The 27,348-nt window shown below is 48.1% G+C and overlaps 1 protein-coding gene across 1 annotated transcript in view; it reads right to left on the bottom strand.

Annotated features, from left to right (window-relative positions):
* The window catches only part of IDUA (alpha-L-iduronidase), a 1,961,268-nt gene that overhangs the window by 1,008,995 nt on the left and 924,925 nt on the right, over positions 1–27,348 (bottom strand). The window contains exon 7 of the mRNA XM_078676355.1: positions 18,976–19,155. Coding sequence (XP_078532481.1) covers positions 18,976–19,155 — 180 coding nt within the window. The remainder of the gene's footprint in view (positions 1–18,975; positions 19,156–27,348) is intronic.

Below are 27,348 nucleotides of genomic sequence, written 5' to 3'. Positions count from 1 at the left end.
TCGGTCAAGAGTTGGCTGGCAGATGTAACTTATGGACATACACAACTAGGCATCTTTTGGGAGCTGATGCCTCCCACCTCCAGGCCACGCGACATCTGGGAGCCGTTCCTTCAGTGGCAGCGGGAGAAACAACATGTCGATGGGTCTGGGGGGGGGGGGGCAGAGAGCGCATGAGCAGATTTTATATTGATGCAATGTTGAATTGGCAGAATTACTGTGTTGGGTCAGAGGTATTGGTTAGCTGCGCTATGTAACATTGGGAATGGGTCGATGTTCAGCACTGATGTGGGGCGGCCTTGCATTGAGTTGTAGCTAGTGCTCTGTGGCTTGCTAGAATGCTATGTTTCGGGCTATGGACGAAGACAACTACTAGAATATCTGTACTGTTAATTCCGGAGATGACGCAACGTTATGCTACTGTTTTAATTTCATACAATTGTACAATGTCTGCACTTGATGATTATTTTGGCCATATGAGAAATCTGGCACTGTTGTGTTGGTTATGATGTTATGTATGGTAATGGAAATGCCAATAAAAAAAAAGGGAAAAAGAAAAAAAAAAAAGAGCAGCTTCTACTTCCTGTTTAGTAAAATACAATACAGGAATACCAACCTGATTTTCCAAGGGCCCCTGTGGTAATTCAGTCTCCATGTTCAATGGCAAATTGTTTTTTCAAAATGCAAAACCCATTGCTCGGGCGCTACGTGGTTGGTAGGCGGTTGGCTAGTTCTTCCCTTACCCCACTTCAACAGGTACCAAAATCCAACCATATTCCTGTCTAAGCTGGCACCATACAACTCTTGCCAGTAGTCTTCATCCCACTCTTTCTTAGCTTTGAATTGTGCCAGCTTATACTCCACTCAAGCTTGATGGATGCTATCCCTGTTCTTTGATCTAATTGCCAAAGCTAGTGCTTTGTAAGCCTCCCTACAGGTATTCCCATACCACAAATCTACGGATACCTTTGCGGAGTCTTTCTTATTCGATATTCTAGAGATAAAATAGCCCTTTAGCTTATTAAGAAATTCATTATGTACCAGTGTAACTTTGGACTCCGGGTTCATCCTGACAGTTTAAGAGATCTACCGTTGCTTTGGTCACCAAGGTGTTTATAGCCTCCATCTGATCATCTTTGAGTATTATTTTTGACCATTTTACTCTTCTGGTGTTGTTGCTTAGGTGAGTTTCTACTCCCACTGGGAGCACGGCATCTAAGCTTTTACCTGCACATACCATTGTCAACACCAAGGGGTTATGATCACTCTCCGCCCTCTCCTCAATGATCGTATCAGTTAGATTTGGCCAAAATTACTTATTAACAAGTATGTAGTCAATACGACTACTTCTTGACCCGCAACTATAAATGTAAATGTGTTGTAAATGTGTTGGACTTGTAAAGCGCACAGCTGCCCGTGAGCATCCCGGCGCTGTAGACCGCTGGTAAACCGGTCCAGGCTTTCCCTGTGAGATGGTCCCTTCTGGGTATCTCCAAGGTGAAACCAGGCATCCCTGGCGTCTGTGGGGGGCCGTTGTAGAGATGAGGCAAGCTTAATGCCCAGAGTTGCCGAGTGTGATCCCTGGTTAGAGTAGGCACCAAGGCGAGAATTGTCGAGTCCGCTGACCCTGGTCCACGACCCTGCCGTGTCGGGAATTGAACCCTGGTCCCGGGCCGTTCTCTGCTTCCGGGTCTACCGCCTCTAACCAGTGAGCCACACCTCTCCACCTCTAAGTGGGGGAACCATTCTTATCAGATATAGTCCTCCCATTAACCGCTCCAACACCAAGCTCCAGGCATAATACTTTACGTTGTATGGCCGCCTCCAACCATTTCTTGATCGGGCCAGGGATAATTGGGGGATTTCCCATAACAAATCTTCCTCATGTCCTAAATCTATGTCATTTGAATCTAGTGGCTCAAAAGTGCAATTAAAATCGCCAGCGACCACTATGTCATTCACTCCTTAATACAAATTAAGATAGGAATCTAGAAGGGCGATAGCCCCTGAGCCTTTCCCTCCGAGTAACCCTCTAGCATATACATTAATAATTATACAGTCCTCTGCACCCTTTCTTCTTATCTTAATTACCAATATATCATTACTATCCGTATCCCGCTGCTGAACTGAATACCTGTCACTCTGCCTTACCCAGATGATAAGCCCCCCCATTGGTCTCCCCCTAGGCGCAGCAATGGCAGGTTTATAAAAGTTTATATAACCAGATCTAAATACCGGGTCCACTAACCAAGTCTCTTGTAAAACCACAATGTCGTATGTATCAATAAAGGACCGCCAGCTTACAGTCTGGACAGAACGCTACTCCCCACAGACCACCTGCTGAAGGCCCTGTACACCAATAAACGGCGTCATACGCTTACTGGCCCTACGGCGCACACAGTGAAAATTTGGCACACGGCCCAGAGAGCCTTAGGATGGGAGGGAGTGCTAACGTTGGCTACCCCGCTATGGGATGCGCGCCGCCTGGGTACCCTGGCTAACACTAAGGGATTCCGGCAGTGGGACCTCATAGGTATCTCGAAGATAGGGGATTTGTGGAGTAAGGGCGACATCATCACCTTTGAAGCCCTACAAGCAAAATATGGAATGGCACCCACAGAGCGGTACCGTTACGTGCAAATCAGACACGCCCTAAAAGGAGCCATCCCACCGGGGACGACCCTGGACGAATCCTCCCCACTGGAGGACAGACTCCTCACTGACGATCTGGAGAAAAAAGCAATTCCGTTGACATACCGCAAGGTGATAAACAATTTTCCAGACCCCACAGTGGTCCTCCGTAGCAAGTGGGAAGTAGAATTAGGGGATATAGGAGACGAAGACTGGCTGCACGCCCTTGCCTCGGCAAGAGACGCCTCCATTCCATCTCGGCTGAAACTCATACAACTGAAGATACTGCACCGGATCTATTACTCCCGCACCCTAGTACACAAATTAGTACACAAATTAGGTCATATCCTGGAGCCGGGGTGTCTAAGGGGCTGTGGAGTTCCGGGAACGTACTTTCATATACTTTGGGAGTGCCCCAGGATTCACACATACTGGTCAGGGGTGCTGTCAGAACTCACAAATGCGAGCGGGGTGGAGATACAACTTGACCCCCGATGCTGTATATTGAACATCTGGACGTCCACGGATCTTAACCGGGGACAACAGACTTGGGCAACACTGGGCATGACACTGGCAAAGCGCAACATAGCTAGAAGATGGGGGTCCGGTACCACTCCCTCAAGAACGCAATGGGGAAATGACATGGATGAGGCAATGGTGGCAGAAAAGGCAGTATATATACACAGGGGGTGCCCAAAAAAATGGTCCACTATATGGAGCAAATGGAACGAATACCGAGGGGACATATGCAAACCTCCACAGGAAGTACCTGAACTGTCTGCAAGTCCTTAGGAAGGGAACAGAGGCATGACTCTAGTGTCATAGACGCAGGAGCCACTTGAACTAAATTAAAGCATTGGACTGGTGACTAACATAAACTGTGTTTGACATACGAGCTGGTTATTAGAGGTCTTCCGCTCACACCACACGTGGGTCTGCCCAGGGGGGGCTCTCACCGAAGGCAGAATCTACACTATTAACACATGGATGATGTAATGACTTGTGATATTTGCTAATTATCAAAAGTAGTACTGTCAGTATAACATGAGGATGAAAAAGTATGTTTACTGCATTTCCAAAACTGAATTTGATATGTACTGTTACACTGAAAAAGCCAATAAAACTGTTTAAATAAAAAAAAAGGACCGCCAATCAGTTGACTGTAGTTTGTTTTTCAACCCGGCTATATTCCATGAGATAAGGCAGCCATTAAGCACCGCAGTAGATCCTTCCCCAACACATATATCAACTCTAACTATTTGTGGACGAGTTTCCTTATGATATATTTCTGTGGGACTTTCACCAAACTCTGTAATACTTTTGTTGTGCAATGGGCCATCTAAGGGGGTAATTATTTACAATTGAAAACCCCTCTGTTGGTGACTACATTTAATGAGACCCATCTCTCCTGTGTCCCTGTTAACAGGGTGGACACAGGTACAAGCTTTAGATAGGTAGCACAGTCAATCGTTTTCATCCAATGAGCTCAGGGCCTCATATCTGTTACGAATTGGGACAGCATAATTAATAGATCCTAACACTTGTCCCTGATTCCTGAGAGTGCCCCCTCTACTAAATGGATTAGCACGGTAGAAAAACCCTAAGAGAAGGACATTTATAGCATCTTCCCAAATTACCGGAGATGCTGCCATTTCTAGAATACACCTGACTAGCTTAGGAGACCTAAAACTGATAACTATGCTGTCCCCGGCCATAACTTTTACAGATTTACCCACCCAAGCCACCCTTCTGACCATCAGGAATTCCTCAAAAAGGTGATTCCCAAGCCCCGTTTTTACATCCCAAAAATGAAGGGCCTTATTTTTTAGTGAGGACCAGTGTTCCTCCTCGCGTGCTCCCAAAAGCGGAATATTTGCCAGCACTATGGTATGAGGTGTTGCCTCTGGGGGTAAATCCAGAAACACCCCATGGATCTTTTCGACACTGCCCTCCACCCGAGGCCTCGACACAGGGCCGGTAGACAATTGGTTACGTGGATGTAAAACATTAGGTGTTATTGTCACCGGTGCAAGAGGATTATTGGGGCACACCAGAGGAGGGATAAGGTTTGGGGGATTTGCATGGGCCGTGGTTGAACTTGAAGACTCACAGAGTTTCCTGCCCACATAGGCCCTAATGCTTCACTAATAGCACTCCCTTTAGAGTTAGCTGATGCTTTAAATAAGTGGTCTTCTATTTTGGCTAGCCTTTGATCTATTGCTTTTAATCTACACATAAACGGATCCAATAAAACTGAAAATAGATCTTTAAATTGCTTAATGGAGGCTTCATTAAGCACTTTGAGATCTAGATAGGGCTGCCAATGCTGTGGTCGATCCGTATCTGCTGCATCATTCCCAATGTGAACTATCTCAAAAGGTAGCACCGTGGGCCCTCCCCTTACAGGACCTGTGCTCCTATTTTTAGCTACTTTTGCAACCTGAGCACTAGTTCTCTGGGCATTGCGTGCTTTCCTTTTCCTTGTTTGAACGGTACTTCCAGGATCTATTACTGCTTTCTTTTGTCTTGTACGGGCCTTACTATCGAAATCTACAGTGGTACTAGAAGACCTAGAAGTCCTAACTTCAGTGGCCTGATGGGGGGAGTCTAACTGGGATCTACCACTGGACAAAGATGATAATTGAGAACACGTTCTTGGACCAGAATGAATATGCTACTTACCAGTATGCATCTGTTCTTGGCATGTAGGGCTGCTGACATTCATATCTATAGCATAGATCGCCGCCTAGTGTTGGGTCCGGATGATTGCACATTGTTGTCCTGGAAGAGTCTTTGAAGTATCACGAGATAGGTGGCTCCTCCCCTGGACTACAGTGCGCATGGGCATCGACTCCATCCTCAGATTGTTTTTAGCCATTGTGGCGAAGATGGAGTGTAACAGTGTAAGCGATGGCCATGCTAATAGTAAGTGTAAAAGGTCTGCAGCCGCTACACGCGCCGGGGAGGAGGGCGGGCGATATGAATGTCAGCAGCCCTACATGCCAAGAACAGATGCATACTGGTAAGTAGCATATTCAGTTCGAGGCATGTGGGCTGCTGAATTCATATCTATAGCATAGAATACATAGCAGTCCCTCCATTAACGGCGGCCGCCTGTGCCAGCTGCAGAAGTCTGAAAAAGTGTTTTAAGAACAGCCTGTCCTATAGCTGCCTGCTGTTTGGAGTGCACATCTACACAGTAATGTTTAGTAAATGTGTGTGGTGTAGACCATGTGGCTGCTCTACAAATATCTTCCAAAGGAATATTACCCAGGAACGCCATGGAGGCCCCCAACTTGCGGGTGGAGTGGGCTCTGGGGGGGACCGTTAAGGTGCGCTTAGCCTTGTGATAGCAAATCTGAATACACTTAACGATCCACCTGGCTATCCCTGCTTTGGAAATGGGGTTGCCTTTGTGCTGGGCTGAAAAAGCAACAAAGAGCTGTTGTGTCTTTCTAAAGTCTTTTGTCCTATCGATGTAGTACATCAACACTCGTTTGACATCAAGAGTGTGGAGCATTCTTTCGGCTACTGTCTCAGGGTTTTGAAAGAACGCGGGCAGTTCAATGGTTTGATTGACATGGAACTGCGAAACCACTTTAGGAAGAAATTTAGGGTTAGTGCGCAGCACCACCCTATTGGAGTGAATTTGAATGAATGGCTCTTGTACAGTGAGCGCCTGTAGCTCACTAACACGTCGTAGAGACGTAATGGCAATGAGAAAAGCCACTTTCCATGTTAAGAACTGAATCGCACATGAATGCAGAGGCTCAAAAGGTGGGCCCATCAACCTGGTGAGGACCACATTGAGGTTCCATACAGGAGCTGGCAGGGTCCTGGGAGGGATGACCCGTTTTAGCCCTTCTAGGAAGGCTTTAATGGCAGGCACCCTAAAAACAGAGAGATGCTGCCTGTTTTGGAGATAAGCCGCTATGGCGGATAAGTGTATCCGAATGGAAGCATATGCTAGATTGCATTTGTAAAGATGTAACAAATAACAGATGATGTTGGGAATGGATGCATCTAGCGGGTTGATGTGATGTTCTGTACAGTAAATGACAAACCACTTCCATTTCGCTGCATAGCAGGCCCTAGTGGTGGGCTTTCTTGCCTCCCGGATGATATCCATGCATTCAGGAGGCAAATCAAGGTAGCCAAACTCTAAGACCTCAGGAGCCAGATCGCCAGATTGAGCTGTTGCGGATCTGGATGCTGAATGTCGCCATGGTTCTGCGTCAAGAGCCTGGGTGTGAGGTGCAGCCTTTGATGCGGTACCACGGAGAGTTCTAGAAACGTGGTGTACCATGGTTGGCGTGCCCACGTTGGAGCAACCAGGATGAGTGTCATCGAGTGTTGCTTTAGCTTTCGTGCCACCAGCGGTATGAGAGGTGCTGGGCGAAAAGCGTACGCAAATCTGCCTGACCAGTTCATCCATATCGCATTGCCCTGCGACTGTGGGTGCGGGAACCTGGCGGCAAAGCTTTGGCATTTGGCGTTTTCCCTTGTGGCAAACAGGTCTATCTCTGGATGACCCCACTGCTGGAAGTACGGGTGGAGTACTGATGGATGTATCTCCCACTCGTGCATTTGGTGGCTGTACCTGCTGAGCAAATCCGCCATCTGATTGTCCTTGCCGGGAGGTGTTCCGCCATGAGGAAGATGTTCCTCTGAATGGCCCACTTCCACATGCTCTGAGCCAGATGAGACAACTGTGGAGAGTGCGTACCTCCCTGCTGCTGAATGTAGTACATGGCCGTCATGTTGTCAGTCCGGATCAACACAACCTTGTTGCACAGATGTACTTTGAAGGACTTCAATGCCATGAAGATTGCCATCAGTTCTAGGTAGTTGATGTGCATCTTCTTTTGCTGCGTCGTCCATAGTCCCTGCACCGTGTAGTGGAGTACATGAGCTCCCCATCCCTGGAGAGATGCGTCCGTCGTCAGGATAATCTGTGGCACAGGCTCCTGGAACGGTCGGCCCTTGCAAAGGTTGTGTGGAGTCCACCAATGCAGAGAGTTGTATGCCCGACCGGTCACCAACACTAGGTCGTTCAACTGTCCTTGAGCCTGAGTCCACTGATGTGCCAAGCATTCTTGGAGCGGACGCATATGTAAGCTCGCGTGCGGGACTATGAAGATGCAGGAGGCCATCATGCCTATCAACTGCATGAACACTCTTGCTGGAAGTGAGTGTTGCGGTCTGAACTTTTGGATTAGCGACTGGATGTTGCTGATCCTCACTGAATTTGGCTGAGCCGTGGCCGCCAGAGTATCTATCATCGCGCCCAGATACTGACGCACATGAGCTGGCTGAAGGGGCGACTTCGGATAGTTCAGGGAGAAGCCCAGACCGTGAAGGAGATGAATGGCGTGGGACATGTCGGCGGGCACTGCTGGGCCGACTTTGCCTGAACCAGCCAGTCGTCCAGATAAGGATAGACATGGACGTTCTGTCTCCTGAGGTGCGCCGCCACGGTCGCCAGACATTTCGTGAACACTCTGGGGGCTGTGGTCACTCCGAAAGGAAGGACCTTGAATTGATAATGCCGATTCTGAATGGTGAATCGGAGGTATTTCATGTGTGATGGGTGGAGCGGAATGTGAAAGTACGCATCTTTGAGATCCAAGGTTGCGAGGAAGTCTCCCTGATTGAGCAACGGAAGAACTTGCTGCAGTGTTAGCATGTGGAAGTGTTCGGAGAGAATGTACTGGTTTAGGGGCCTGAGGTCTAGAATAGATCTGAGGGACCCGTCCTTCTTTGGGATTAAGAAGTACAGGGAGTACACCCCTGTGCCTTCTTCCTCCACCGGCACGAGCTCTATTGCGCCTTTTTGCAGCATGACAAGAACCTCCTGCTGCAATAAGTGCAAATGCTCTGTGGACATAGGACGGTGTTTTGGTGGAATGTTGGGTGGAGTGGATGTTAGCTCCAAACAATAACCGAACTGGATAAGCTTCCTGACCCACCTGTCTGTGGTGATGGATTTCCAGACTGGCAGGAACTGCTGGAGTCTCCCCCCGACAGGTGTTGGATGGTCGGGGGCAGTGACAGGGAGTCACTGTTTGTTGGTGGCGGAGGAACGGGAGTTGTTGTTGACCCTGCCTCTGCCCTTGGTGCTGTTTCCCCGGTATCCTCCTCTACTCTGCTTGGTGTGAGAGGATTGCGCCCCACCTTTATTGAATTGTGTTTGTTGAGACATCTGGCCTCTGGAAACACCTCTATTGCCTGAGCGACGAAAAGTGCTCCCACGAAACTGTTGGGACTGGAGGGCCCCCATGGACTTAGCAGTCTCTGTATCCTTCTTTATTTTTTCCAGGGTGGTATCCACCTCAGGACCAAATAATCTGTCAGGGTTTACCGGCTGGTTGAGGATGGTAGTTTGTATCTCCGGCTTAAAACCGGAGATTCTGAGCCATGCCTGACGTCTCAACATCACTCTGGTGTTTATTGCCCTGGCTGCAGTGTCCGCAACGTCTAGTGCACACTTAATGGAAGCGTTGGAGATGAGCTTCCCTTCCTGGATAAGCATTTCCCCAGCCTCTTTATATTGGTCGGGTAGATGCTGCAACAGGGTCTCTAGTGTGTCGTAGTGTGCCCTGTTGTATCTAGCCAAGAGTGCCTGCGTGTTAGAGATACGCCAGATATTGGCCGCCTGAGCTGCTACTCTCTTTCCTGATGCCTCCAGCACCTTGGATTCTTTGTCCGGGGGAGGAGCTTCACCAGTTGTTTGCGAATTCGCCCCCTTGCGGGCATTAGAAACGACAAGAGAGTCCAACGGCAACTGGCCCTTGATGTAGGTAGGGTCGCCAGGTGCCGGCCTGTATTTTTTCTCAATTCTAGGGTTGACCACCCTGGACCGCGTGGGTTCCTTAAAGATGTCCGCAGCATGTTTCAGGACTCCCTTCAGCATTGGGAGAGTCTTTACAGTCTTTTCAGCTGCTGAAAAAGTGTCAAAAAGGAAGTCCACTTCAATAGGGTCAGCATGCAGTTCTAAGTCATGGTTTTTAGCTGCCCTCTCAATTAAGGCATTAAATGCCGCAGAATCCTCAGTGGGAGAGGTCTTGACGTTGTACACCTGAGGGTCATGGGCGGAGTGCTGATCCCCTTGGTCACCCGCCTCTACCCATGAGTCCTGTTGTTCATCAGGCTCTGTGTTGGCAGGAAAATTGTATTCCTCGTCCTCTTCCCCTGCATCCTCTCCATCCGAATAAGTGGGTGAGGGTGTCGCAATTCTGGGAGTCTGAGGAACTATTGGTTCGACCAAGACTGGTGAATCTGGAGCAGGCCTTTTGCACTTTAGAGGAATTGTGAATGACTCCAAAGGCTGCGACGCCGTGATCTTTCTCTTGTAAAGAGTAAGTTTTCCGGTGTCGGCATCGATGAAATGCTCCGACTGCTCCTCCAGCAAGGCTGGCCGATGCTTCAAGCTCCCAGCCGGGAGAGTCTGCTTCGAAAATCAGAGTCGGAGGAGCATCCTTCTTCGGGGCGCAACGCCCTCCGTCCTTGTCAGAAGACGTCGACGCCGGCTGTTTCGGTCCGGCGGGCTGGGTCACTGGTTTCGTGGCCCCAGTCTTCGGCTCGACGCCCTTGCTAGACTTCGGCTCAACGCCCTTGCTAGACTTCAGCTCGACGCCCTGTTTGGACTTCGGCTCGACGCCCTTGCCTGATTCCGGATCGACGCCCTTCTTGGACTTCGGCTCGACGCCCTTGACCATCTTCGGCTCAACGCCTTTGCTCGACTTGACCGGGTCGATGGTTTTCTTCGGCTTTGGGTGCCCCGACCCCTCGGAAGACGAGGGTGTTGACGTAGGAACAGCCGTCGTCGGTTTCGATGGCGTCTCAACCACTTTTGTTATTGTCGGCACCGATGGTTTCAGTTTCGGTTTCGTTTTCGACAATGGCGGCTCCGCTGAAGTGTCCGTAGCCGGGCCTGAAGGCGGGGCCGTGGATTCTGGTATAAGGTCTTAGGTAAGGCTGTGTGGCGATCCCTCGACCTGAGCCTTTGTAATTGTTCGAACGGGGCATAGCTCGTCCTCTGAGCTATCTTCCATGGCCCCATAGGCCTCATTGTCGTCTCCTACCTCGTCGACGACTTTTTCTACGTCTTGGCCTTCGACATCCGCTTCGTAGTCGATGTCCACCGTTGGAGGTGAAATCTGCATCTGAACCTCGTGTTCGTCTGCTGCTTCGTCGTCGAAGATGTCCACCGGTGCCGGGGCCGACTGCCGGGCCTCGAGGCGCGCCACGCGCTGAAGCCGAATCGTCTTCTTCGAACGAAACCTGGCACAAGCCATACAGCTGGCTTCATCCTGGTCCTGCGACAAGCACTTATTGCACACCGGGTGGACGTTAATGTGGGGATACTTCGATCCACACACGGGACACTTCTTGAACGGGCTCCGTTCCATGTCGCGTCGTCGAAGTCTTGCTGCGTCGACTGGGCATCGATCACCGAAGAGTCACTCGACTCCCTGGATATCCGACTCTCCGAGTCGGAACAGAACCGGGCACCGAACGCAAACAATACCGACGGTTTGAAAAAGGCCTTCGGGCCTAGAAAAAGTTTATGTCGATTCCGAACTGGAGATAACGAAATTACATCCGAACCCAATGGCGGAAAAAAACAATCTGAGGATGGAGTCGATGCCCATGCGCACTGTAGTCCAGGGGAGGAGCCACCTATCTCGTGATACTTCGAAGACTCTTCCAGGACAACAATGTGCAATCATCCGGACCCAACACTAGGCGGCGATCTATGCTATAGATATGAATTCAGCAGCCCACATGCCTCGAACGTTTGATCTTCGGTGATAGCTTCTCCAGGGGGTAGGCTTAAAGGATCTAATGAAATCCTCCTTTCAGTGATCTCAATTTCATGCATGAGCACGCTTTCTGCACGAGTAAGGAAGGCATCCAGCGTCCCAATCACTCCTGCCCCCCCTTTACGTGTATTCCTATTCATATCTATACCAGATTTACTTAGGGACAATACACAATACACAATAGCGGATAATACAGGCAGTCCTGCTCAGAGTCTTACTTAGAGTCCTGGAGTAACGTTGGGGGGGGTGGCCCAGCTCAGCCTCTTCCGGTCGATGATGGGCGCGGACGGGCCCGCCCTTGGCCCGGGCTTTGCCCGGGCAGCGCCCGCACGCGTCCCGCGCTGCGGTAGGGCAGAGGCGTTTTTAAGCACCTCCCGGCGCTTAATTGGTGATGCAGGCAAGTCGCGCCGGGGACTCTGGGAAAGGGAGTCCCGGCGCGAAGGAAACAAGCGTTGCAGTCCCCCATGGACTGGTCGGTGGCAGCAAAAGACGAGTGGCAGGAAAGCGGACCGGTGGGCCAGTGGTAAGTCTATGTCAGCAAGCAATTTGCGATTGGTAATTTGATTTATTACCCAATGTTCTGTGATTGCCAATGGCAAAATTAATCACATCAGTTTATAAATTACAAGCCCCAAGGGGGAAGAAGAAAGGGAGGGGAAGTGGTGCTCAAGGGAGTGTTAGAACAAAGAAGATTAACACAGTATCAAAACAGTAACTGATATATTACCAAATTGCAGACATTTATCAAAACAATTATAATACAAAAGCCCAAATACAAGGCAAAATTTGAAAATTGTTCATTGGATAAAATTCAACGGTCACATCTGAATATTAGATGAATCGGGGGTGTGCCGGAAATTCAACGGAAAAGAAACCAGTCGACGTTTCGACCCCTATCAGCAGGCCAATTAAAGTCCTTTTACGGGGTCTTCATCAGGACGTCACAAAGGGAGAAGGGGAGGGTGGGGCAATTCTGTATAAAAAGATTTAGGGTAATTAAACTTTAGTACATAACCGGAAGATAATCATCCTATCTAACATTTTAGACAAGGAAAATAAAACTAAATAACAAAATTACCATGGAGTACGGCCCAGCCGGGCTCTGTACATGGAGAGACACGCCACGCTGGAAGTCGTGGTCAATCTAGTAAGGTGGAAACCTCAAATGAAGAGGAGAACAAACAATCGATAAGGTTCTGATGAATCAAAAAGTTGTAAAAGCTAAATGTAACAAAGCTTAAACCATGTAGTGTTAGGAGGGGACATATTTCCTGGCACACATATTTTCAGACTATATGTAACGACAAAATTAGTCAACTGATGAGAAAAAAAGTAGGAGCAAGCTACGGACCAGTGTACAAAGACAGCAAGAAATTAACCGAAATTGGCACACAGCTTATATGCGGCTCCAGTCATCTCTTCCGGTCCTCGTTTCCAGGGCAACACAAAGTCAAAGTGGAGCCACAGAGCACCACCTACCACTAATGTTAAAACTTCCGAATCCAGTCTGTGATATTGTAAAGGTGAGGAATCTGCTGTTAGATTTATCCATCAGAAAAACATATATAAACTTAATTAGAAATGACATTTTTCATGTCTAAATGACAAAATAATCCTTTAAGTTCCTCTCCATGTGCAGAATCTCTTGCAGTCTTTCGACCACCTGAACTGCACACAATAGCTCCATGAAGTGTTTGCGTGTGAAGCTATGTGTCTGCAGGCAGACTACTTAGCCTGCTGTTGCTCACCTCCCCTGAGGTGGGTCCAGGAGTAAGGAAGCAAAATGCAGTCTAGAAAACTGAGTGAGACTACAATTATCTAAAGCTGTCCTTTGGACTGATACAAAATGTGAATGGCAACAGCAACAAACAATGGCTGAAGGATGCTGACCCACTGTCCCGCTCCACATATTGTGCCCTGTAAGCTGGTGCCAACATTTTAATGACACTACAACAACGTCATAGATGAATGTGACAAATCTAAAGCTCCTTTATGTATTATTTTCTTTTTTTGAGTAGACAATATGTATTGGCTGCCTGTAATTCACTCAGCTTTTTATTGGCATCCATTGGCATGTATAAAATCTCACTGTCTTGTTTAATTCAGAAAGGCATAACAAAACAAAGCCCCCTGACATCTACATTTATCACATTGCTTTAAAAGAATCGTGAATAAAAAAATCAAATAAAATGGTCTTTTCAGCTCTTCCAAATACTTTTCCTTCAACTTGGTTCAGTCTGTTTAGTGACACGATCATTAAACTGTTTTTAAACTGCATCGATTTTAAAGTTTAAAGGAAGATTTGTGAGTTTCAGAAACCCTTTTTAGGTCTTGCACCTGGTGATTACAGCACAAAGCGCTGTCTCGCCTGCGAGCCTATAGTCACCGGCAATGCTTACAAGGAGACAGGAGATGGGCACGCGCAGCATGCCGGAATCGGATCAGGTCGGGCGCGCGTGCCCATCTCCAGTCTTCCTTGAAAGCCTCATGCACTTCCACACCCCTCCCTGCGCACGCACACACGCACGCACACACACACACACTCGAGCGCACACACACACGCGCGTGCAGACACACACGCGCCCCCCACTCACCGGGTCTGTCGGACTCCTCTCGTCCCGTGGTGGTGGCGGCTGCACGAGTTAGTAGGCGGCGGGGGTAGGCACCGGCAATGTGCCTCGAGCCCCCTCCGCTTCTCTCCCCAGACTTGTCGCGGCAGCGGTCCAGGCCCAGCAGCATGCTCTTTTCACAATGGGCAGCTTATATCCTTCTAATGCAGATTGACGCCTGAGCTTCGCTAATCCGCTAACGGTCCTTCTTTTATCTTTAGTCCTCATACGTAAATCACATAGGAATAGTTATTTGGCCTACAGCAGGGATCAATCTTCTGCATCCCGCACAGGGATTGGGTAGGAAAGGAGCAGGAGAGATTCCTTATGGTCTCGCCCCGTGGCTGCGCCAGCGCACAGCGCTGTTGAGGGGCGGGGATCGGCAGAGGGCTCCAGACAGTGGATGGGTGGTAGCGCGCATCAGGGAAGGAGGGATGGGGCGGTAGAGCTCCATGGCGCCCGAGGAGGATGAGCAACGGCCGAAGCAGCCACGGTGCCCCAACAGCCCCCCAATGGAGCATGGGGGGCGAATTTCTCCTTCAGCTACAATGCGGGCCCGCCAGCAGCGGCTGGACTCGCTCAAGAAGAACCGCCCGCGTGAGTAGCGATCGCTGTGGCCAATATTCATCGCAGTTCCCCACCGCTACTCTGACACCCGACTCTCTTTACACCATCACCCCCTTTTTCAAGCCCATTATCTCCACAACAGATTGTATTAAAAACACCTACGTCAGTACCCCACAAAATACCAGTTTTCTAACATACCAGAACGCCCCTAACACATAATACCACACGCTTACCTACTCATCTTGGTAAAATATCAGTGTAACTGTCATAAATATATATGAATATATTTATTGCATGCACTGTCACAAGATTGCCCGTTCAACGAGTTTAGCGCCATCAGTGTGCAGTTAGAAGCTAATATTCACGGGCGAGAGTGGACAGGGTGAGCTGCACTGACAAGTGACAGGGAAGGAAGGGGTGTGGCTTCTCTGGAGCGCAGCCTGCCTCCTCGCTTGCTGCGGACATTGACAGTCCTGCATTTGCACAATGGACGTATAATGCTGTTTGCTTATTGCTGTAAGAGGACAAACGTCCCCTCTGTCTCCTTCATGGTCAAGAGGCATAGACCTGTACTGGTGGAGTCCTAAAGTGTAGTGCATGGGAGCTGCGGCGGTGAAGTTGCAGGGTCCGTGGCTTCTTGTTTTACTTTTTACATGCACTCTTATAGAGTGCATGTCTCTGTAGTCACTCTCCATCACCCAAGCCCGCCTGCCACTGTTGCTGCTCCATACCTCGTGTTGTTTTCCCCTGCCTTCCTCTTGCTGTCCGTTGCATCTTTCCAGCCCCCACAGTCCATTGTTTCTGACCACTTACCCTCCTCCTCCCACTGTCCATTGTTGCTTTCCCACCCACCCTCCTTCTGCTGTTTGTGCTTGCTTTTCAACCCCGCCCTCCTCCCGCTAACAGTGCTTGATTTATCACGCCCCGCCCATCCTCCTCTTGCTATCCATGCTTGATTTAGCATCCCCGCCCTCCCTAATTCCACGGTCCATGCATGATTTCCCACCCTCTACGCCCTCCCTCCTGCGGCTGTCTGGCTTAAAACTCCCTCCCTTGCAAATCCCTCTTATTTCTTGGCACCCTGCACTGTTTTTACATATATTGCAAGAAGCACGAACAATGTGTCTTGAAGGGGGAAAAAAAGTGCTTTGAACCAGTCAGCGCTTGCCGCGTCATACCACTTTAAAAAAAACGCTGTCATGTTGCACACCTATTTGACTCTTACCCTTGTTATATGAATTTATATGTAAAATTACCGCAGGCCGTCGGTCTTGTCTGCATTGGCACCAAACTACACCCGCATGCCTCATTTATTTAGCGCGTTCACTAGTGCATAAGCACATAAAAAGATCAAGTGGGCATTTTACAACTATCCCAAAAATACCACCAGCCACTTTTTTGATGGGCCTGTACGTTTATTTTGATGTTAAACATCGATTTTTTTACATTGTTGCTCACTTAGGTTAAGTACAAGCAACAAAGGCTGTGTGATTCCTGTCTAGACTGACTCACTCTGCACTGGAGGGGTAGTAAAGACAGCACTATATCTTTAAATATGACAGTTAAAATTAATGCTCCAGAATATTGTGTGATTTACAGCAACTGCGCTTTAAACAGCCATTTTTTTTTTGCTTGAAAAAAGGGGTGCAAATTAATTTCTTGACAATAATACATTTTTCACTGCTCGCCGTAACAGAAAAATGTTGTTCGAAGCGCTACTTAAAGTGAGTTATTTGAATTGTTTATTATATATTAAATATGCATGGCAGCACGGGAAGGATTGTTTACATCCAAAAGAAGGTGATGAGATGATGGGCTTGGAACAGTGTGTATGCAGTAATGTAAGAGCCAAGCTCTCTGCTCCCCATTTTCTCTGCCCGCAGATGAAGTGACTTTACTTGTACAATGCATTGGTTGCTTAATGAAATTCCCGGATTGCAGCACAGTTTGTCTTGAATTGCTATACCATGTGTTGACCAATTACAAATGTGTTCTACTTTATCCAGTTAACATGCACTACGTTTCTGAACTATACACCTGGTTACCTAGAATCTCCCGAGCTTAAGTACCACGAGGGGCGTTTCATTATAGGGAACCACTGTGTAGCCCTCCGCATTTTAAGAACTGACGTTTCATCTCCACTGATGATTTGCGGTGTGGCAAAGTTCCTGGGCATAGCCTGGATGATAAGGAGAAGGATGGTAGATAAGGCGTGCCAGCCCAATCAGGTTCCTTCCATTATCCCGGACAACTAGATTTAAACAATGGGCGTACCACAATCCTTTGGGTCCGAAGTTTTCCTTGCTGAGTAGTACCTTCTGAATGAAATGTTCTTATTTTATGATCAGTCTGGATATTATTCCCTTTTTAACATTATCATATTCTGGCTTTTAAAGTTTTTAGCTAAATTGTCCAATTCTTGAACGTTTAATATGTGCTAAGTACTGTTTTTATGTAATTTTATACTGCACAATTTTTCATTGTTATTAATTTATCCCTTTCCTAATTATGGTACTTGTTTTTTACTCTGTAAAATTGCTTTGATGATATTTTATATCGAATAAAGCTAATACAAAAAAAATTATAGGGAACATAAAATTGAGAAGGCAAACAACTTTATTTCAGGCTAAAACAGGGGTTCACCGACGGGTTTTTGCTTTTTTGCAATTTTTAATTTTCTTACATTTTCTCCAACATAATCACTCAGCGCCAACACAGTATCACTCAAAAACACCAACACAACATCACTCAAAAACACCACAGCATCACTATGCACTACCACAGCATCACTCAGCGCCACCACTGCATCACTCAGCGCCACCACTGCATCACTCAGCGCCACCACTCAGCACCACCATATCACTCAACGCCACCACAGCATCACTCAACACCACTACAGCATCACTCAGCACAACAACAGCATCACTCAGCTCCATGACATCACTCAGGGGCACCACAACATCACTCAGCGCCACCACAACATCACTCAGCGCCACCACAACATCACTCAGCGCCACCACAACATCACTCAGCCCAACTACAGCAACACTCAGCACCACCACAGCATCACTCAAGCACACAACAATATCTCTCAGGGCCACAAGAGCATCACTCAGCGCCACCACATCATCACTCAGGTAAAGCACAGGATCACTCACCTTCACCACGGCATCAGGCAACACCACCACAGCGTCACTCAGCACTACCACAGAATCACTCAGCACTACTACAGCATCACTCAGGACCACCACAGCATCACTCAGCACCACCAGAGCATCACTCAGCACCACTACATCATCACTCAGCACCACCACAGCATCACTCAGGGCCACCACAGGATGACTCACCTTCACCACAGCATCACTCAGCACCACCACAGCATCACTCAGTACCACAACAGCATCACGAAGCACTACCACAGCTTCACTCTGCAGCGCAACAGCATCAGTCAGCACCACCGCAGTATCACTCAGGGCCACCACACCATCACTCAAGGCCAGCACAGCATCACTCAACGCCACCACAGCATAACTCAGGGCCAGCACATCATCACTCAACAACACCATAGCATCAATCTATCTATCTATCTATCTATCTATTGCACTCACTCTTTCTATCTATCGCACCACCACAAAATCACTTAGGGGCACCACAATATCACTCAGGGGCACCACAACATCACTCTGGGGCACCACAACATCACTATGCGCTACCACTGCATCACTGAACGCCACAGCATCACTCCTCGCCAACACATCAATCAGCGCAACCACAGCATCAATCTGTGCAACCATTCAACAACAACTGGTTCAAATATGTTTTCTCAATGTTTCAAGCTTTATTACAAATGTCACAAAAAGATGTTAATATTTCACTTCTGTTCTTGGATTTTCGTCACAATAAAATACACTGAACATAATCTTCACAAAAGTTATTTACAAAAGATAAAGCTATTGCCATTATAAATTACAATAACTTTCAGTTAGGTATTAATTATTTAAAAAATGTAAAAACCCATTGTTATTTGTAATTTCAATACATCTAAGTCACGTAAATACAACACATATTGCATTACAAATGCTATAGGTGTTACATTTGCGAATGTTTAAACTATTGGCATTGTAAATGACAAAGCTATTAATTTTGCTATTTTCGAAACCAACACATAAATAAAATATTTGTCATTTACAATACCAATAGCTCAAACTTTCCTAATGCGAGACCTATTGCATTTCAAATGCTTGTTTCCTTCTGCAAAAGTAGGGCGTTCAGCTACAGCAGTCTCTAAGCTAGAACAAATAAGTATATTCTAATTTTAGGACAAAAATATAAATGGTATGACGTACCTTAACCACCATTGCAGCATAGGTAACATCAGCTCGCCACGTAAGTGGCACAGACCAGCCAACCAATGGATCTGCTTCATCGTTATATATAGGAACTGAAACAAAGCGCGGGAAGAGCTCGTGGATTTCTCTAACGGTTTCAATTTCTTGCTTTAGAATTTGCAAAGAACTACCTGCTCCCTGCAAAACACAAATCGGTCAGATATTTAAAATAAAGGTGAGTAGGAATTGTAGATCACATTAATCAACAGCCGCAAAGTCACAAACAGCAAAAACGCGTTATTAACAGTTTCAAGAAACTTTAGAATTGTTGCATTTCCTAAGAGGAATTCTTGTTGTTTCACCCGAGTGATTACAATGACGCTGCCACTTTTATTTTTAGGTCTAGCTTAAAGAGGAAAATGTTATAAAAATAATTGGCTGGGGGTGTATTTTCCACTTCCATTTGTATTGAAGTGAGGGCGATTGCAGTGGGTGGTGTGGGGGAAGGGGGGGGAGGGGAGGGGGAGGGTGGAACCAGCAAAATGAAAGCTAATTTAGGCTTTAAAAATCGCGAGTCTCCTGCCTTAATCGGGTCTGTTGGCAGGCATTAACTGTATTGTCCACGTTACTAAAACTTAAGCTTTGGGGCTGCCCAGTGCAAACCAATGGTTGGCTTTCTAGTCAATCTAATTTGCTTGGTTCATATTCAATTATTTTACTTCCTCTTCTTGTGTTTATCTCTCCCCTTTAGGATAGCTGCTCTACCATCCTTCTGAATAGACAACTTGTCTTGCTTCATTGCTAAATTAAGGGAAATGTTTATTTTCTTTCAGCACTCTGTGCTAGTACATGTTTTTTTATCTCTCTCCTTCATGTGCTGCTTCCTAAGTGAAATAACCCCAATGCTCTCCATGTTGCTCCTACATTCCCCTTCTGCTTATCTGTTGCTTCTCCTGCTCAGCGCCATGCACTGTCTTTGATGCTCTCCCCCTTCATCAGTCCCCCCTTCTTCAGTATAAAAGGTCTTTCTTATTTTTTTTTCATTTTAACCCAATAATCCCAAAGAATTTGTTCGATGCTCACCCCACAGCTACCACCACTTTTTAATTTGAAACCCCTCACTACTCTCCCATCTACTCACCCACCTCATTGTCTCCTTTTAAAAAATATGTTTATATTCTGGAAGGCTCGTCAGCTGCAATTTGCTGCTGGTCTGTTTCGTCATACAAAAATGTGCTTCAGGTCACTCTTAATGTTTTTATTATTGACCATTCCAATATGGGAGTCCACTATCTTGGCATGGTGAATAAGCACCAAAAACCAAAATACATCTGACAGTGGGACCGCCGACTATCATGATGATACTTATGTACGAATGCACATGTATGCATTGTTGTTTTTTTTCACTATCTCTGCTGATGCTGACAGTAGCGGTAAAAAAGCACTGTCAAAGCCAGAAACTCTTGGTAAAGCCTAAAAACAGGAACTAGGGGATTTGCAACACTTGTTTACTAAAAGTTATGTAATAAATGTGGTCAGTGGTGGCAGCTGATGGGAAAAAACAAAGGAAAAAGATTAAGCATGTGTTGGATCTTGCCCTTTTTGCAGGGTTATCTCGAAACTTTTTTGCCTTCTTCCTCCTATTTTTTCTGTCCTGTTTTTGTTGGCCCCAAGACTTTGGGCATTTTAACAATGCTGATCAGTGCTAAAGTGCACATACTCTCTGTCTCAATTGTAATTGTGATTGGTTATCCATGATTGGCGTAATTGATTTACTAGTAAGTCCGTAGTAAAGTGCACTGCGTGTACCAGGGGCTGGTTATGTGCCAGGGGCCTGTAAATCAAATGCTACTGGCGGGCCTGCTCCATTGATTATGCCACCCACATTAGTAGCCCTGCAAGCACGTTTCAGGCCTGCCTCTTCACTGTCTCTGAGTGCAGTTCGAAACTGCCATGTCCGCCTGGCAAGTGCACCCACTTCCCAGGCCCAAACCCTCTCTTTTTCTACATGTGAGGCATCCATAAGGTAGGGTGCAGTGTATGTGAAAGGTAGGGCATATGCTGGTGTGATTTACTTGTCTTGATAGTAAAATACCATCAATTTCTTTTTCACTATTCCAAGGGCTATTTCTCCCATAGGTTATACTTGGAGCTGGTTTGTAACATCTTACAAGTGTAACTTTCAATTGGGAATAAATAACGATTTGGAGTTTATGTTCCCTGAACTCAGAATTTAAATATACATCCTTCTGTGAAGTTTGTTTTTAAATTGAGTGTTTGAAAATGTACTTTTAGAAAGTGGGCATTTACTTGCCTTACCATGCTGTGCCTCTGCCTGCCTGTGTAATCCACATCTGGTTCAGGCTGACAGTTTGTCTGTTTGCAGAGTCATACAAAAGGAGCTGAGGTGTGCCCTGCATATCCTGATGGCCCATCACCAGGCTAATGGGCCTTTCTGAGTTAGAGTGGTCAGATGAGTTGTCACTGACATCTGAATAGGGCTGTGCCTCTCCTTGCAGAAAGCTGTCTACACCTCCCTGTAGTGCGCCTGGAGCTAGGTGAGGGCAAAGCAGGATACTGTGCACTTCAAAGTCTATCCTTTGAAGTATGCCTACTTCAAAGGCAGAAAGGGGTATAAGTATATGACCTGTGACCCCACATTTTTATAACACGTTTTGATCAAGAGGAGATTCTCCCAAGAAGAAGAGCTGGAGAAGCTGTAGGAGGGGAGATACCACTCTACTTGTTGCTGTGTTGGGCTGGCCAACTGTGTGCTGTTTCTGTCTTGGACAGTGAAAAGACTGGACTTTGCTTTCTTATCCTACTTGTCAAGGTTCTCCAAGGGCTTGTGTGTGCCTGGCTCCTGTTAAGAAGTCTCAGGGCCATCAGACTTCATCTGCAGCCCCATAACTTCTCTGCTGAAGGGTCTGACCTGACAAGTGGTGCTAAGTCTAGTTTTGGCACCTTGGAGGTGGTTTCTGCTGCAAGAAGAGAAGATAACCCACATACAGGTCTTCAGTGCCTGTTTTTCATGCCACAAACTTGCTGTGCAGTTGAAAAACCAATGCATCGCCAAGGTGTGGCCAGAGAATCAATGCAGTGCCTGTTGTGTGTCTTCAAGATAGCCCCAGCCTAAGTTCCAAGCTCTGTGTCTCTGATGTCCGCGACCCCTGCTCCGACTAAAGAAGTGACGTATCACCAGCCTACGGCTGGGCTGGGAGAATCGATGCAGTGCCTGTTTCGCTGCCTCCTCATCAACCCCAGCAAGCTCGAATTGTCCATGCATCGCACCTGTGCACCAAGTCTTGATCGACATTGCCCATCACTAAGGAACCGAGGCCACGTGTCCGAGATTTAACACATCACGTCCCCAAGGAATCGACACATCACCTCCTCTGGCAGTAAGGAATCGACACATCCCCTCCCCTGACAAAAGTGAACGGACGCATCGCTTTGTTTTCAGCCCCTCAAATTCCCTGTGCCTGTTTTCATCCTTGATTTTGATACAGGTGCTTTGCTCTAAAAAGTGACACATCCATTGTTTTCTATGAACTAAACTCTTTTGAACCTTTTTAAAACTATACCTTTGCTTGTGTATGTTGGATTTGTGAAGTTTTGGTCTGGTTTTACTTAAGATTGGTTATTTTTCTAAATTGGTGTGGTGTCGATTTGTATTGTTTTCAATGTGTTGCTGTGTGTTTATGGTCATATGCTTTACACATTACCTCTCATATAAGCCTGACTGCTCGTGCCAAGCTACGATGGGGATGACCAGGAGTTATATTGGGTGTGTAACTACCTTACCCTGACTAGAATAAGGGTCCCTACTTGGACAGGTTATAAGCCACTGCCAATTAAAGACCCCAATTTTTATCACTATGTTAGAATTCAGAAAGAATCCTTGCATTCTGTATAAAAGGTTTTTAGAGGATTTTCGTCTTTAGTTGCATTTGCATTTGAAATGAATGCAACAAAATACTATTAATCACTCGGCAACAAATCACATGTACTCAAGACTTATGAGTATTTGATTTTGATTTATTGATTAAATAGTTGCTCCTACTGCACTTTTTTAATTAATCCGTCCTATATTTCTAGTTTCTTGCCCATTAATAGAAAGGTTGCTCAACCAATTTGTGCCATGTTGACACACATGAATGATACACAGTTCCAAGGAAACTTCTAGGGTCAATGTTGCGTGTCTCACGCAGGAAAAGCTTCTAAATGTAATGCTGTTGATAACAGAAAACTTTAGTAGAGTGGGGGGGCGGAGCTAGCCGGCAACCGAGATGGCTGCCTGAGTCCGGAGCGCCTCCGCTCTGAACCACCATCCTGCATCTATCCTGCTTATTTGGAACTTACCGTGAGGCAATCCTCAGCCCTGTTGTGAGCGCGATTGCCGCGGTCTCACTGCTGGCGGCAAAAACGGGGCCCGTGACCTGAGGGACCGAGATCTGCTATCCGGTGAGGAGGCACGCGGCGGGCCTTTGAAGCCACGGCCTCGATTTTCAGCTGTAGTCGCTACTGGAGCCGTGCCCGTCGGTGCGGAGATTTGCGCGACCCCGCGCTGTGGAGCGGAACGCGACCTGCAGACTTGGCATGAGCGGGGGTGCGTGCTTGGTGTGCGGGGGCATCATTCTCCCCCCACACCCCCCCCTCCCTCTGGTGCAAACTATTTGAAGTGACGGTGCTGGAACCGGCGTGCTGAGCTGCTGCGGCCTGCGGGACCCGGGCGTGCTGTGAGGCGCCTGATCACGGCGGAGACACTTGAGAAGAGAAGCGAGGCGTGGGCTGCTGCCTGGGGACCGCCGGGAGTGCTAGTGCCTGGTCCCTCCCTTGCTCCCCCCATTGGTGCTGTGTTGTGGGGTGAGTGCCTGCGGGCATAACTTTTCCCCTCCAGTGGATCCCTATTGATTATGGTGGAGAGAGCCCCTCTGTGAGGACTGTATTGGGGAATCTGCTGTACACCTGACCTGCGCATTTGTTGGCTGTTTTTGGCCCCCTTTGGTGGTGACCTTTACCTACCCCCCAGCCATTGGACCTGTGTGCGGGGACTGGGGGGGGGACTTGGTGTCCCTGTGGATCGATTGACTACACTTAGAAGCCCAGGCACTGTGTCCAGCTACTTTCCTTTTGCTGGTGTCCGTCTGATCCCTGGCGGCTTGTTGGACACGTGGGGTCTGCGGGGCCTCCTGTCTCTTCGGCTGAGCCGACTTCCCCCCTACATGCCATTGCACCTCCCATAGGTTGGGTGGTGCGACCGGAGTGCGCTTTGACTGCGGATCTGCGTCTGGGACCTGGTGGGACTCCTCTGTGCGACATGGGGCGCCAGGACAGATCACAGCCGAAGCTATCCTTCACTCAGAAGACCTCGAAAGGGGCGGATGATGCTGGGAGTGGCGGCATGGTTGATAAGGACGGGGCAGAGGAGGCGCAACAGCAAGACCTGAGAGGGATACTCCTAGCCATGGAAAAGAACCTTTCGGGGGGCATGACTGCTATCGGTACGAAATTGGACGCTCTGACTTACCGCATGGACCGCATGGCTGGGAGACAGGACAAGCATGCGGAACGACTTGATATGTCGGAACGTTGCCTCACCGAGGTTGAGGAGGCTCACACCACGCTGGAGTCGGACAACAGGCAGATTGGCAGGGCTATGCAGTTGCTCCTGGACAAAACTCAAGATTTGGAGGCCCGCTCGCGCCGCTGTAATCTGCGCGTCACGGGACTTCCGGAGAGTACCCCTACGGGTACCATGGAGCTGTTCATGGAGGGTCTGCTGAAGAAATTGTTGGGGGATAATGCTTTCTCCCACATGTTTGTAGTTGAGAGGGCGCACCGTTCCTTGGGGCCACGGCCCAAACCGGGTGCCCCCCCGCGACCCATCATAGCCAAACTATTAAATTATCGAGATCGGGATGTTGCCCTAAAATTGGCTAGAGAAAAGCAGCCTTTGCAGTATGAGGGCTCCACTTTGTCCATATATCCTGACTTCACGGCACGCGTAAAGGAGGCCCGGAAGCAGTTTGCCCCTATGAAACGTCAGTTGCGTGATCTGGGCGCAGATTATGTGATGCTATATCCAGCTAAACTGCGTGGGGAAGTCGTTGATTTTTACGGACCCTAAGGCGCTGCAGAAGACCCTGAGAGACTGGCAGCGGGAGAAGCGACCGTCGAGACAAGAGGACGCTGATCTGGAAGGGGGTTCCCTGGAGGACCAGGACTGATTGCGGCATGCTGTGGACCGGTTGACGCCTGATGTCTCTCCTCAGGTTTTGTTGATGCCTTATTCAATTTTTGCGGGCGGGTATGTCTCCTGACCAGGGGGGCCTGACAATCCTGAGGCTGCTGTGCCCAATATCAACCCCTCAGGTAATGACAGTTCTATTGCACTGGACATATGCCACTTTGCCCTGAAGCACCTTGTGTTGCTATACCACTTTCTGTGCTATGTTCAGATTTGTCATTTGTTTTTTTTGTTTTTTATGTTTTTTGTCCCACATAGCCTGCTGGAATTTGTTCGGCCGCATGTTTTTACCTGCTGCCTGGTTGTGTTTGCTCTGGTGCCTCTTCGGAACACGTGAGCCTTATGGATGTGCTATCCTTCTTTTCTTTAGTTTTTTGGTTTTCCAAATGAGCGTATTGTGGTGTTGACACCACTCTTTCTTCTTTAGGGTTCTGTAGCGGGGGGTGACGGGGGCAGTTTCCGTGCTATTTTTGTTGGGTGCCCTTAGTACGAGATAGGTCGGCTACTTCTGCCCCCGCGTGATTACCACTGTTTCCATGGTTCTTTTTTGGGGGAGGGGGGTGGCTTATGGGTGGATGGTGGGGATGTTTGTGGCTGTTTCGTTGGTGGGGGATGCTTGGGGGGTGGGGGACTGCTTGTTGGGGTGGAAGGATGAGCGCAGCCTAGTTGGGGTGGGGCAGGCGTGGGAGGGGGAATGGGATGGCGCTGTTTTGGGTCATTTTTCAATGTTTCACGGTGCGATGTCACTGTTGTTTGAGGCATGTGAGCGGACTGGGTGGGGTGGCAGAGAAGTATACACAATACCCCACGTTTGTATGTTGTATGTGGCAGGAGCGATTCTTATATTTTCCCTATGGCAGGAGACATGACGGGTGGGGAGACAGTCCCTGACGCATTGCGTTTCCTTTCGTGGAACGTGAGGGGCTTGAATGACCACCGCAAGGTTCGCAGAGTTCTCCAGTATTTGGCAAAACACAGGGTAGACATTGCGGTTTTGCAGGAGACCCACCTCCCGCCGCATAGTCCCATCCTCAGTTATAGAGGGCTCCGTGATAATGTCCATGTCGCTGGTTTTACTACTCATGCCAGGGGGGTCCTCACTTGGTTTAACCCTAGGTCCTCTCTTGTTTGGTCACCAGTGGACACTGATAGTGAAGGACGCTTTACAATTACGACCTGCTCTGGTAAAGGCATTGATATGTGTATAGTAAATACCTACGGCCCCAACTTTGATCTTCCTAGCTTCTACACGACCCTAGCTCAGAAGGTTTACAGGTATATTGACAGGGTTGTTTTCTGGGGGGGGGGGGATTTTAACCTGACTCTTCAGCCAGCGCTGGACAGGTCGGATGGCCCGACGCAGGCGCCTTCGGCCTCTGCGCGCACACTGTCTACGCAATTGACTACTCTTGATTTGCTTGACGTCTGGCGCCATAGTTACCCGTTGCGAGGTGGGTTCACGCATTACTCAGCCCCTCATAATATACATACGAGGATAGACTACTGGTTTGTGTCCTCCACTTTCCTTCAGAGCGTGCGTTCTTGCGAGATCCTCCCGCGGATCTACTCGGACCATTCGCCTCTTAAGCTTTCCTGTTCCATGCCTGTGCGACGGATCCCGCCTTTTTCTTGGCGCTTTCCCCCTTACTCCCTGCTTGACCCCCTCTTCAAGGAGGAACTTTTTACGGCGTTGGAGACCTTTTTCTAAGCTAATGTGGGCCCCATGGACTCGTTCCAGTCGGTCTGGGAGGCGTTTCAGCTCTATGCTAGGGGAGTTACTATTTCAAAACATGGAGGCGTGCTGAAGTCGATCAGGGGCCGCCTTGAACTCTTGGAACGTAAACTTAGAGATTTGGAGGAGTTGCGTTTGCAGTCTCGTGTGGACTCTTGAGCGGGAGATTGCTGGGGTCCTTCGGGAATACAATGACGAAGCGGATTTGGAGATTAAACACCTAGGGAAGTATGCTATTGCTAGGACTTATTGTGAGGGTGAAAGCCCGGCAGCGGTGCTGGCCCGCTTGGCTAAGCGGGGCAGGGAGCGCTCTTCCATCCCAAAGATGAGGTCAGGGGACTCCGGGCTCCCTCTCTCGAACGACACGATAACTGCGCGCTTTCGGGACTACTACGCTGCTCTGTACGCT

The sequence above is a fragment of the Lissotriton helveticus genome, chromosome 2_1, assembly GCF_964261635.1.
Source record: "Lissotriton helveticus chromosome 2_1, aLisHel1.1, whole genome shotgun sequence".
NCBI lineage: Eukaryota > Metazoa > Chordata > Amphibia > Caudata > Salamandridae > Lissotriton > Lissotriton helveticus.
This window is presented reverse-complemented; position numbering and strand designations above follow the sequence as displayed.